General features: G+C 37.7%; 4 protein-coding genes across 6 annotated transcripts; 2 read left to right on the forward strand and 2 right to left on the reverse strand.

Annotated features, from left to right (window-relative positions):
• The first annotated feature begins 29 nt into the window (after positions 1 to 29).
• On the forward strand, positions 30 to 2,923 carry LOC106437856 (glucomannan 4-beta-mannosyltransferase 7). 2 transcript variants are annotated; one of them, XM_013878850.3, is made up of 9 exons: positions 30 to 259; positions 543 to 854; positions 922 to 1,020; positions 1,125 to 1,377; positions 1,465 to 1,575; positions 1,645 to 1,781; positions 1,857 to 2,170; positions 2,290 to 2,484; positions 2,561 to 2,923. In XM_013878850.3, exons 1-9 carry the CDS (start codon positions 203 to 205, stop codon positions 2,727 to 2,729), a joined length of 1,647 nt encoding a protein of 548 aa, XP_013734304.1. In that variant the 5' UTR covers positions 30 to 202; the 3' UTR covers positions 2,730 to 2,923. The 2 variants fall into 2 exon arrangements, with proteins under 2 accessions (XP_013734304.1, XP_022571660.1); XM_022715939.2 differs by lacking the exon at positions 30 to 259 and having other exon boundaries at positions 612 to 854; positions 922 to 1,015.
• LOC106437857 lies at positions 2,683 to 3,879 on the reverse strand. The gene is made up of 2 exons (XM_013878852.3): positions 3,280 to 3,879; positions 2,683 to 3,148 (listed from the first exon to the last, which is right to left on the reverse strand). Exons 1-2 carry the CDS (start codon positions 3,533 to 3,535, stop codon positions 3,126 to 3,128), a joined length of 279 nt encoding a protein of 92 aa, XP_013734306.1. The 5' UTR covers positions 3,536 to 3,879; the 3' UTR covers positions 2,683 to 3,125.
• A 400-nt stretch (positions 3,880 to 4,279) lies between these two features.
• On the reverse strand, positions 4,280 to 6,483 carry LOC106437858 (phosphatidylglycerophosphate phosphatase PTPMT1). 2 transcript variants are annotated; one of them, XM_013878855.3, is made up of 7 exons: positions 6,154 to 6,437; positions 5,816 to 6,063; positions 5,455 to 5,577; positions 5,272 to 5,365; positions 5,094 to 5,176; positions 4,924 to 5,013; positions 4,280 to 4,843 (listed from the first exon to the last, which is right to left on the reverse strand). In XM_013878855.3, the coding sequence occupies exons 2-7, from the start codon at positions 6,044 to 6,046 to the stop codon at positions 4,475 to 4,477; spliced, it is 990 nt and encodes a 329-aa protein (XP_013734309.1). In that variant the 5' UTR covers positions 6,047 to 6,063; positions 6,154 to 6,437; the 3' UTR covers positions 4,280 to 4,474. The 2 variants fall into 2 exon arrangements, with proteins under 2 accessions (XP_013734309.1, XP_013734308.1); XM_013878854.3 differs by having other exon boundaries at positions 5,816 to 6,483.
• Positions 6,484 to 7,917: 1,434 nt separating this feature from the next.
• Positions 7,918 to 11,343, forward strand: LOC106437859 (putative peroxisomal acyl-coenzyme A oxidase 1.2). Its single transcript, XM_013878856.3, has 11 exons — positions 7,918 to 8,164; positions 8,262 to 8,432; positions 8,530 to 8,739; positions 8,816 to 8,903; positions 8,977 to 9,139; positions 9,241 to 9,439; positions 9,697 to 9,894; positions 9,983 to 10,114; positions 10,208 to 10,328; positions 10,404 to 10,584; positions 10,757 to 11,343. The coding sequence occupies exons 1-11, from the start codon at positions 8,027 to 8,029 to the stop codon at positions 11,148 to 11,150; spliced, it is 1,995 nt and encodes a 664-aa protein (XP_013734310.1). The 5' UTR covers positions 7,918 to 8,026; the 3' UTR covers positions 11,151 to 11,343.
• Positions 11,344 to 12,649: the final 1,306 nt, after the last annotated feature.

A 12,649-nucleotide genomic window follows, 5' to 3' on the forward strand; every position in this document is an offset into this window, starting at 1 on the left:
ATATAACAACGTGGTGCATGACAAGTAGTTATTTTAACCATATTTAGACAATAATTTAATTGACAGCAGAGAAATAGCGATAGGCCCACTTGGCTGATAAAGATTCCCCACTTGACTCCAAAGACTACAGAGAGAGAGAGGCGAAAGATCATCGACCACGGAGCTAGCGGCGATTTGTGAGGGAGAGAGAGCAGAATTGTCAATGTCTCCTCTCGCATTCTTCCACCGTCTTGCTCACGACACCCTTCTCCTCTCAATGGTTCCTCTCTCTCTCTCTCTCTCTCTTCCCTAGTGACAAATGTAGTATATTGCTTGTTATCTACGACTTCAATGCTTTATTCAATTTGGACTTTGTCTTCAACGTTTTCTCGTGAAAGGATTGGTTTTTACTGCTGGGTTCTTGCTAATTTCACTTAATCGTACGAACCCATTTCTTTACCCTTCTTGATTGCTACATTGCTTTAGATCTGTTGAAAGACCAAATCTTTTGTCCTTTAGTGTATTAAAGCTTGGTGTTTTGTCTTTTACTTCCCCCATTGAAGTCTCAAGTTCGAAGCTTTAAAGCGTCTACATGGGAAGATACCATTACCCGAATCCGCCTCTGTTGGGAGCAAGCCAGGGCTGTGGTGGTTGTGCCTGTCTTCAAGTTCCTAGTGGCTCTATGCTTGATCATGTCTGTGATGCTCTTCGTTGAGATGATGTACATGGGACTTGTGGTAGCCTATATCAAGCTGTTCAAGAGGAAGCCAGAGAAAGTTTACAAATGGGTGGCTATGGAGGAGGATGATGTTGAGTGCGGCGGCGAAATCTTCCCTATGGTTCTAGTGCAGATTCCTATGTACAATGAAAAAGAGGTAACAAACCTAAGGCTTGTAAGGTCCCTTCTTTACTAAGGTTTGAACTCATTTTTGTATTTGGTAGGTCTGTGAGCAATCAATTGCAGCTGCTTGCAAAATCTCGTGGCCGTCTAATCGTATAATAATCCAAGTTCTTGATGACTCCACAGATCCAGCTAGTAAGGTCCTTTGTTTACACCTCTATAGACACCTTCTCCCTTCTCATCTCAAGCCCTCAAGCCCAGATTGAGTTTGTTAACGTTTTGGTTATGTAATGGAAGGAAACAGGAACTGGTGAAAAAGGAATGTGAGAGATGGTCCAAAGAAGGTGTCAACATAACCTTTGAGATAAGGGATAACAGGAAGGGGTACAAAGCCGGTGCGCTGAGAGAAGGGATGAAGCATAGCTACGTGAAGCAGTGTGACTACGTTGCTATCTTTGATGCTGATTTTCAGCCTGAGCCTGACTTCCTCTTCCGCACCGTTCCTTTCCTGATTCACAATCCAAAGTTAGCACTTGTTCAAGGCCGTTGGGAGTTTGGTAACACCTTCCTTTTTTTCATCACAAACCTATAACTACTACATGTTTGACGCCAATGCCTGAGATTTTTGCTAATAATATTCACAGTGAATGCGGGACAATGCATGATGACGAGATTGCAGGAGATGTCTCTGAGTTACCACTTCATGGTAGAGCAGCAAGTTGGATCCTCAACGTTTGCCTTCTTTGGGTTTAACGGTAATGGCATTCTCAATCTCATTACGTTTCTGAATAAAGCTTTTTTCTTATTGTGTGAAACTACTGCAGGAACGGCTGGTGTATGGAGAATCTCGGCGCTGAATGAGTCAGGTGGATGGAATGACCAGACAACAGTAGAAGACATGGACTTAGCTGTAAGAGCCACACTCAGAGGCTGGAAACTACTATACCTCGATGATCTCAAGGTTATAGAAGCCTCACTCTCTTTTCTTGGAATCTTGTGCTTTTGTTTGATAATTTTTGAGTCTTTTATCTGTTAGGTGAAAAGTGAGTTGCCTTGTTCATTCAACGCTCTCCGTAGCCAGCAGCATAGATGGACTTGTGGCCCTGCGAATCTATTCAGGAAAATGGCTGGACAGATAATAAGAAGCGAGAATGTTTCTCTATGGAAGAAGCTGTATATGTTGTACAGCTTCTTCTTCATGCGCAAGCTCGTGGCTCACGTCCTCTCCTTCTGCTTCTACTGTGTTATCTTGCCAGCTACTGTTCTGTTCCCTGAGGTCACGGTTCCGAAATGGGCTGCGTTTTATCTCCCTTCTTTGATCACTCTCCTCATCGCACTCGGTAGACTAAGGTTTCTCTCTCTCTCTCTCTCTCTCTCTCTCTCTCTCTCTCTCTCTCTCTCTCTCTCTCTTAAAGCTCATGCTAGTCATTGGATGTCTTTCTTACGTTTTTTACATTTTTGGTTGACAGATCAATCCATCTTTTGGCGTTTTGGGTTCTGTTTGAGAACGCAATGTCACTGGTTAGAACAAAGGCTCTTGTCATGGGGTTGTTTGAAACAGGGAGAGTACAAGAATGGGTTGTGACAGAGAAGTTAGGTGACGGTCTCAAGGCGAAGCTGATTGCACAAGCACCTGAAGAACATCACGTCAGTTTCAGAGATAGGTAAACTATAACCATTTCACATTGAGCCTTAACCGAAGTTTGAGATTAGTAAAGGGATTGTTATCATTGGTTGCAGGGTGCATTTGATGGAGCTATTGGTTGGAGTGTACCTGTTGTTCTGCGGATGCTACGACATCATCTACGGGAAGCAGACACTGTTTCTGTACCTTCTGTTCCAGTCAATGGGTTTCTTCGTTGTTGGTTTTGGGTATGTGGGCAAATATGTTGCTGCTTCATCATCCTAACATTAGATTTTTAGATCGAAAAGAGTCTCAATATGTCTCAAAAGGTTTTTTAGTTGTTGATACCATATTGAGATTACCCCTTTTTTTTTTGTTTGGGAGGTCTGAGAGTAATAATGATATATAAACTTTGTATTACTACCACTTGAGTGTTTGTAACACAACGAATCTATCTCAAACGTTACCGATACAGTCTCCTGATTCATTCTTTATACTAAATACATAAACTGAGTTTCTTAGGCATTGATCTGTCTGTATAATGAGATTGATTATCTAAAAGCATACGTTATGTTTTGTATGAACAACCTCAAAAGAAAGACAGTAACAATTACAAAGAATAAAATGCAAAATCGTTGAAGGCTTGCACCTCAAGTTATCAATCATTCTCTTCCACCATCGTCACTGTTTGATCATTGCTATTACTGTAAACATATCAACAAACAGAAACACAAAAGTCTTTATCAAAACATAAACATCCCAAAATCAAAGAGACACAACAGAGGATATATATATATATATATATATATTGTCGGAATCGGTTGAAATGGTTTACCTGGATTCGAAACCAACCAAAGTATTAGGGCGCAGATGATGAGAATGAGAGGGATGAAATGGATAGCGTTTTCCGCGGATCTGAGTCGCGTCTTGTCCTTCTTGCCCGGGTAAGAGTTTGGGTCGTACCTAGGCAGAAGAAGCTGTACATCCTCCGAGTCTGTGTCGCTTTGGATTCGCGGCGGAGACGGTGATGGCGACGGAGCTTTCGCTGATAGTTGGTCGGAAACTATGGAGGCGCTCGCCGATCGACGCATGTCTTTTTCTTAGTTTACGCGGTTTTCGGGTCTCACGAGGAGAAACTTTTATATATAGTTGAATGGAATTGACTATTCTACCCTTTGAAACTCAACCTCACGCGCTCTTCCCGGCAAATCTGGGTTGAGTGTTCTTAAACGACGACACGCTGAAAATATACTAAATACTTTCCACTTCAACTTTATATTTACATTAAATTATGAATATATACAACAAAAAATACTAAAAGTTGTAAAATTTTGTTATTCATAATAGTATTTTTAAAAACTAATATATCTATAATATACTCCAGTCTTTGGATTCAGTATTTGATTTAATTTAGTGGGGTGTTTCAAATCAGGTGGCCAAACGTGTAATGGAGAGAAGTAGATGGATGCTACTAGTATAGATATTACGTCTTGACCCTAGTTCTAGAAATTACGCGTAAGAGGGAACCAAAATTATTACTATAAAATAAAAAAGAACCAAAATTAACTAGCACATTGTTTCTGACCCGACAACTAGATAGATCGGTCAAAGAAGGAACAATTTCAAAACAAAAATATTATTTCCATTCTACAAAAAGAATACTAAATTTCCAGAATGACAGCAACCAACCATGGTTATGGTTGAGATGTAGTTATCAACTCATGTACTCTGATCAAGACATAGATCACTCTCTGATACTATTTCCTTTCTTTCATTTTTCCTATGAAGTGAACTTTTAGTTTAATAATCTTATTAATCTAGAAGTCACAAACTCATAAGACTAATTTGGATACTTGAAAAGGAGATTAATTCATGTTTAGTATTTAATTACAATACCCAGACAACAAAACCAAGTCTGCTATATCTACTTTTGACCCCTTTTTATTTATAGACCCCTCTTTTCCTGGGGAGAAACAGTGGACGAGGCATATTCACTCGCTCGCCAGTAGACTCACCATCATCATAATTCATCAGTAGACAGAAATGTCGACGCTTATACCTCCCATGGAAAGATTTTTCCCAGAAAGCTTATGGTTCTCACGCAATCCCAGCCACAGGCACGAGATCCTCGCCAACGCAGCTTGCCCCACCACTTTCACCCGGTACACCATGCTTATATCTGCAGCTGCCGCCCATAACTCGTTCCCAGCAACATTCATTGACCTCTCATCATAGCCCTCTACATCCGAGTGGGTCACTAGCACCATCGACCCATCATCAAACACAACAACATTCCCGGAGCAAACCTGCTTCATATTTCTTGGGATCAAAGCTGAAGTTGCATCAGGCAAGGAACTCTGAGTATTCAGCACCTTGACATGGTAGTACTCAAGAACGGCCTGCAAACACAATTAGGTATCAGAGGATGAATAAGAAGAAGAACAAAGAAAGAACAGAGTAAAGAGCCCCTGTTGATTACCTTCCATTGGGTGGTAGCTAGTTTAACCCTGGGCCTGATTGACTTTACATAATCATATGCTGCTTCAGGTGTCATGTGTCTGTGTTGCACCTGCATTGCAAAGATATAATCAGACAGAGAGAAAAAAGATCTCGAATCAAATTATTTATGGGAATAATTGGAACACAAACCAAGTAGCATATGACGACAGTAGTGCTGCGTCCTCGACCCGCCTTGCAGTGAACATAAGTCGTCTTCCCAAGGGAAGCATTTCCTTTAAAGAGATAACATAGAATTCAAGATCAAATGAACACCGCTTTATACTTAAACAAACAAAAAGTTAAAGGATAAAAGAGAAGGTAAACTTACTATGGATAAAATCTACAGCTTGGCAAATGGCTTCCATGGAAGGTGCGAAACAATAATCTCTCGTGGCGATGACCAGGTGATCAATGCAATAAGACTTCCATAAGAGTAAGAAAACAAAAACAAGGTTAGACCAAAAATACATAGCACTAGTATATTTATCTCACGACAGAAAAAGTTAGAGACTTTGTAGAGAGATGATGGAACCAAAGTTTCATATGGCTCATTGAGAGTGATCACCCCACAAACACCAAGCTCCTTCAGCCGTGGAACATCAGATTGAAATGGAACGGCTCCGAGTAATATATACTGTAGAAGCAAAAAACCAATATATAAAGAATGATTAGCATAAAAACGCAGAACCAAAGCCAATCAACATACTTGGAGGAATATCTATCTACAGGAAACCAACAAACAAAGTAGCCAACTTTGACCAATAACACATCAAAACAGTAATATACATTATACCCTATCTCATATTTAGACCACAATCTTATACAAATGAATTGACATAAACAAGCTCAAAAGAAGTATAAAGTTATAATACCTGAGCAACCCTATCCCACCAATGAAACTCAGCCTCAACCTTATTCCTAACAACGTTGTAGACGAGCGTGGGATAGAACAAAGCACGAGCACCCACACCAACAAGTGCCATCTTCGTCGTCAACACAATCACGTTCCCTCTGCTCACCACCATCTCCTCATCTCCATCAGCAACGTTACCAACCTCCTCAACCAATCTCTCCTCCTTTTCAATCACTTGTTCGATATACATATCCTCCAATCAAAGATCTAGAGATCAAACAATCTAAATCCTCAAAAACACACACACACAACGAAAACCCTAATGGATTCGGAGACAAAGCCAAGAAGAAAGTCTACACGAAATCGAAATCCTGATGAAGTCGAGCGGAAGCGATCGGAGAAAAGCTGAATCGAATATCTTCAGGGATATCACCACCATGTTTCGCCTGACCACACAATTCGAGATCCGATCAGGCTCCGGCGACGACGAGACGGAGATGAATCTGAACAACCGATCGCCTATGAGACGAATCGCGAGAAGAACCCTAAGATCAAAGTTTAAGCTTTTTCCAAATTTGGGGATCGATGATTCTCGCCTAACCTCTACTCATTCTTTTGGTTTTCTCTTTAAGAGAGGAGAAGCTAAAATAAATTAAAAATAAAATAAAGGATTAAGTGTTTTCAGGAGTTTTGCTAAACTGACAGCTTTTCACCTGATGTAATGGATTAGCTGAAAGTCAATTGTGTGATGACATGTGTCGTTGCGGTTTATGGCAAAAGAGTCATGCGTCACACACCCGGATAACATTGAGGATTATATCTTCCTTAGGTGCTGATTTTGTTTCAATAGTTTTTAGTTTTAGTTTTTGGTTTTTAGATTTTGGTTTTTGGTTTACAGCTTTTGGTTGTTTTTAGACCTTCGCTGAGTTCTAGTTCTAATCTTTTTAATACAGAAAAATTTCTTCTTTAAAATGCCATTTATAATTATGAGGTCCATGTTCACGTATGACATAAATTTATATCATTTTTTACAACTCCTCAATCAAATGTAGATTCCGGACAATGAAAAAGTTAAGAATACGACATTTACATTCTCTCAATATATTCAAAGTTCAAACTTGTATATAAAGCACATATTTGTGACTAGAGCCTAGAGGACATCGATCACTTTTACACATCTATATTTGTGACTTTTTGAAGATTCACCACTATGACAATCAACTTTTATAAGGTATAACATTCATCCAGGGCTGTGCCAGACATTTGCTGGCCTGGCCAGAAGCAAAAAGAATATTGACAATATGTTTAGTAAACCAAAAGTTATACAAATGAGTTTCAATAGTAATATTCATTAATTTAATAATCAACCAATGAAATCAATAATGCTTAAAAGGTCCAAAAATAAACTATGAAGTCTGTATGCAGACAAAAATATTATATAGGTCCAAATTTAACAATATTTAGATTGTATTTATTATTAGAAAAATTCTTATAAAACGTGTTTAGCATAGGTGGTAGGTTAGTTTCGTTTTTAATTCAGAAAGCTTATCGATGTACAGCTGTACACTACTAATTAATGCCGTTAGTAGTTATTTTTTCTTCGTCAGCACCTTTAGAGCATGATTAATCTCAGTTTATTAACTGGATTTTTAGCTTCGGATAAGAGACGGTTCTTAATTTTTTTTAAGCTTTTTTAGATTTTAACTAAAAAAAGTTAAAAATCGTCTCTTAAATAAGAAATATAAGAGCCGTCTCTTAGCTGAAAAATGTAAACAAAACAAAAAAAAATGTCAAATCATGAGTTAAAAACTCTGACTAAAAGACCGGAATTAATCATGTCCTTACTAGTTCCCATGGATTTCTTTTTCTATCATCACCTTTTAAAAATTTGTTAGTGTTTTTGTCAAACAAAAATTAAAATGTTCTTTTCTCTTAACTATTTTCAGGAGTTATAAAAATATTTTTGATTTATTTTCTGAGTTTCAACGTCGAGAGGAAATCGGATCAAAAAGACAAATATATGAACTTTCTTTAAACATTTTATTTTCTTCTTAATTACATATGTTTCTGTCCTATCCTAAAAATAATCAAAGAAACAATCCTCTGTTTCTGGTATGTAACAGATAGTGCTATTAAAAAGCCGCAAGTGAAGCTTTTAATTCTCTTATTACATGGCTTCTCTCTGAACTGTGGTTCTTTCTTCACAGTCTGAATCTAACAGCAGCGAAAAATGGAGGGAGATGATAACCTTGCCCACGAAAGAAACAAAGCAGAGTTCGATGTCAACGAGATGAAGATCGTCTGGGCCGGTTCTCGCCAGGCTTTCGAGGTTTCAAACCGGATGTCCCGCCTCGTCGCCAGTGATCCGGTTAGTGTCTCCTCGTTCATACATCACGTGTGTGTGTGTGTGTCCCGGTGAAACTCAGATGTGAATCTTGCAGCTTTTGTCCTTTTTGACACGTTAGGTCTTTGACAAAAGCAATAGAGCTGTAATGACGAGGAAAGAGTTGTTCAAGAACACGTTGAGAAAAAGCGCTCATGCTTGGAAGTTGATCAACGAGCTTCGACTCTCTGATGAGGAGTCAGTCATATTTAAATATTTCATGGATCAACCTGGCTTCTTGGATCTTCATTGGGTAAAAAACACACACACAAAGACTCCAGTTTCTTTGTTTGTTTGAATGCTCAAGAGTTTTTGAGTTTGGTTGATTGTTAAAATGAGTGTGTGGCCAGAGAATGTTTGTGCCTGCAATCAAAGGACAAGGGACAGAGGAACAGAAACAAAAGTGGTTGCCTCTTGCCAACAAGATGCAGATAATTGGTTGTTATGCTCAAACTGAGCTTGGTCATGGCTCTAACGTTCAAGGCCTTGAGACAACCGCTACTTTTGATCCTCAGACAGATCAGTTTATCCTTCACAGTCCAACTCAAACATCATCCAAAGTGAGTAAAACAAGAAGAAGACAAAAAAAAAAAAATCTTTCAGTTGTGTTTTAACTTTGTTTTGTGTTTGAAATAGTGGTGGCCTGGTGGTTTGGGAAAGGTTTCTACTCATGCTGTGGTTTATGCTCGTCTTATAACCAATGGCAAAGACCATGGTGTCCATGGTAAGCACCATAAAGAGTTTCTTATTTCGTTTATTTTTTATTCTATTTGCTAAATATTTCCTCTTTAATTCAGGATTCATCGTGCAACTGCGTGATTTGGATGATCATTCTCCTCTTCCTGGAATAACCATTGGTGATATTGGGGTGAAGTTTGGAAACGGAGCATATAACTCGATGGACAATGGTTTTCTTATGTTTGATAAGTTTCGTATTCCTAGAGATCAAATGCTCATGAGGTCCTCTCTATTTCTCCCTGTGTGAATAAGCATTTCACTATATAGTTCATATCTCTATAATGAAACTGATTCATGTTTCTGCATTTTTTGTCTTCTCTCAGGCTGTCAAAGGTTACAAGAGAGGGAAAATATGTACCATCAGATGTTCCAAGGCAACTGATGTATGGTACTATGGTGTCTGTGAGACAGACTATTGTGTCAAATGCTTCCATTGCGATGGCGAGAGCAGTTTGCATAGCTACAAGGTACAGTGCAGTGAGAAGGCAGTTTGGCTCACAGAATGGTGGAATTGAGACACAGGTACTCTACTCTCTGTAGATAACTATTACGATAAAGTTGTTTACCATGATTGAAGATGTTCACGGTTCTTAAAATCAGGGTCTCTCTAACATTTTGAGAGGTATAAATAATTTAGTAAGAGCTTTAATAAAAAAAGTTTATTTAATAAAGTTTAAAAGTCTAAATTTTTGGGGGTAATAGGCTGATATTTTTCGCTTGCTTATGTTCAGGACCGGCCCTAATAAAAGTCACTTGTTGATGATGTTATATGTGGGCAGGTGATTGATTATAAAACTCAGCAGAACCGGCTGTTTCCTCTGCTGGCATCTGCATATGCATTTCGGTTTGTAGGAGAGTGGTTGAAATGGTTGTACACTGATGTAACACAAAGACTAGAGGCTAGTGATTTTGCAACGTTGCCTGAAGCTCATGCATGCACTGCAGGATTAAAGTCTATGACTACCTCAGCAACCTCTGTACGCTTTTGACTTTGTTGACACTTTTCACTTATTAAAAAGAAGTTAAAAATCATCTTCGAAAATGATGTTTTTTTAATGGTTGCAGGATGGTATTGAAGAATGTCGCAAGCTATGTGGTGGACATGGCTACTTGTGGTGCAGTGGCCTTCCTGAGCTGTTTGCTGTATATGTTCCTGCTTGCACTTATGAGGGAGACAATGTTGTGTTGCAATTACAGGTTTACTTATGTTTTGTTCTCATTTTATAGAATAATACTCTATAGAGCCATTTTAAATAGATTTGATTGTATTAAAATTTGTTATGCTTACAGGTTGCTAGATTTTTGATGAAGACAGTTGCACAGTTGAGTTCTGGAAAGGCTCCTGCTGGAACAACTGCATATATGGGCAGAGCAAAACATCTTTTGCATTGCCATTCAAGCATTAGAAAGGGTGAGTTTGGGGGAATTTACCCTAAATTTATCATCCTTTCTTGATTTGTCTAAAGTATCTTGGTTGAGCATGCAGCTGAGGATTGGTTAAACCCTGCTATGGTGTTGGAAGCTTTTGAAGCAAGGGCTTTGAGAATGGCTGTTTCTTGTGCTAATAATCTAAAAAAGTTTGAGAATCAAGAACAAGGATTCTCTGAACTATTGGCTGATCTTGTTGAGGCTGGTATTGCACATTGCCAGCTGATTGTTGTGTCCAAGTAAGTACTAAGCTTCTTCGTCCCGTGGCTGAAAACATCACCGTGAAAATTGAGAGGGACCATAGTTCGAACCTTCCCATTATGATTTCAATCAATGTAGATGCCTTGAATGACAAGAAAGCCTACTTCCCCTGGTAAATAAAAAGTGAAACCCTAACTAGTTAAATTTCAGGTTTATAGCCAAACTAGAGGGAGATATCAAAGGAAAAGGAGTGAAGAACCAGCTAAAGAATCTATGCTACATCTATGCACTCCATCTCATTCACAAACACCTTGGAGATTTTCTAAGCACTAACACCATCACTCCTGAACAAGCCTCACTCGCCAACAACCAGCTTCGGTCACTCTACTCTCAGCTTCGACCAAACGCAGTCGCTCTCGTGGACGCATTTGACTACACGGACCACTATCTTGGCTCTGTGCTGGGCCGCTATGATGGAAACGTTTACCCAAAGCTGTTTGAGGAAGCATTGAAAGATCCACTCAATGACTCGGTGGTCCCTGATGGCTACCATGAATACATCCGACCGTTCATTAAGCAGCACCTCCGCTCAGCTAGACTCTAACTCCTGAGCCATGAGGTCATTTTGAAGTTTGACAAGCTCTTTTTTTTTTTGCGGCTGAAAGGGTGACAGCATTATTTTGGTTATTTCATATTTTATTAAATGTAAAATAAAGAAGTACCTTAAGTTATCTGAGGACTATATTAATATCTTAAAAGTTTGCGTAAGATATGAAAATTAAATCTTCATTTTTATCTATGAAGAAATAAAATTTATACACTTAACAAAAGTGGAAAAAAATGGAGAATGCTTGTAAAAGTTAAGTATTTATATTTTTGTAAGAAATTAATCATTTTTTATATAATCGAAGGATTCAATTACCAGAGTGCAGATTATAATATCTCAAGCATGTGGGCAACCATAAGATTGATCGCAATGGGGTGACATAAATCTCTCTTTAATGTATAGGGTCATCATTTTACACATCGAACTACCATGAATGGGTTCTTTATGGTCCTTGAAATTAATAAACGGAATTTTCTTCTTCTGTTGATACATGCATCTATAAGGAATTGTTAGTTGGATTAAGAATAGTCTTATTTGTATGCGTTCTTCATATGAATTTACGCGAATCCCAAATGAAAAGAATACAACAACACAAAACAAGGAGGAATTTGAATCTAAATAATCAAATTTCTCGAAGTTATAAGGAACAACATCTCTTGATACATTAACAAATAAAAATGAAAACCTTGAAACGTAATCAATGGCTAACATTGGTATAATCAGAATGGCAATGTATGTATTACATGATATAACCATACTCGATCCTTTCTATTTTCTTCTCCGGATCCAACACTCCACATACAGTCTCATACATGATTTTATAACGTCCATTACTTTAGGCATGATGAATTCCTTTTAGGCATATATTTTAAAACATGTTTAGTTTTTTTCTTTTTTTGATAAACCCTTTAGGCTGATCCGGTCGGTCCCAGGAGAAACAAATATGTATAGTTTTACTCGTATAGCATTTTATATGGTGCCCTTTGTCTTTGTTCTCTATATATTATCCTTTCTGTCTCATAAGTGTTGTTTAAAATTTTCTAATACATAAATTAAAAATTATTCGATTTTCTATTTTATTCAGATTTAATATATTATTTTGTTAATTAATGAGTTATAACTAAATGTAAAACTTAAAAATTTATTTAATAAATGTATTAAAACAACTAAGATGTTATTTAATATATATATATATACACATATTAAAAACATAAAACAACATTTGTAATTTCTAATGAAACAAATTTTAAAGGTTACAGAGTAGTTTTTCTCCAGTCCATTAAGTTCCCAAGCGATTTTTAATTATCAATTGATCTGATAACAGAATTCGGTAGTAAATATTTTGGTTACATATAGTTTTATTCCATATACAATTTGTTGGTTGTGATATTGTAATTAACAGGTTGTTGTCTTCTATCTAGATCATCCAACATTGAAAACAAACAAACAAATATGCACTCGTATTCATTTTATTAAAGAAAATGTTAGTTGGTTGG

The sequence above is a fragment of the Brassica napus genome, chromosome A3 (genome assembly GCF_020379485.1).
Source record: "Brassica napus cultivar Da-Ae chromosome A3, Da-Ae, whole genome shotgun sequence".
In the NCBI taxonomy this organism is placed as follows: Eukaryota; Viridiplantae; Streptophyta; class Magnoliopsida; order Brassicales; family Brassicaceae; genus Brassica; species Brassica napus.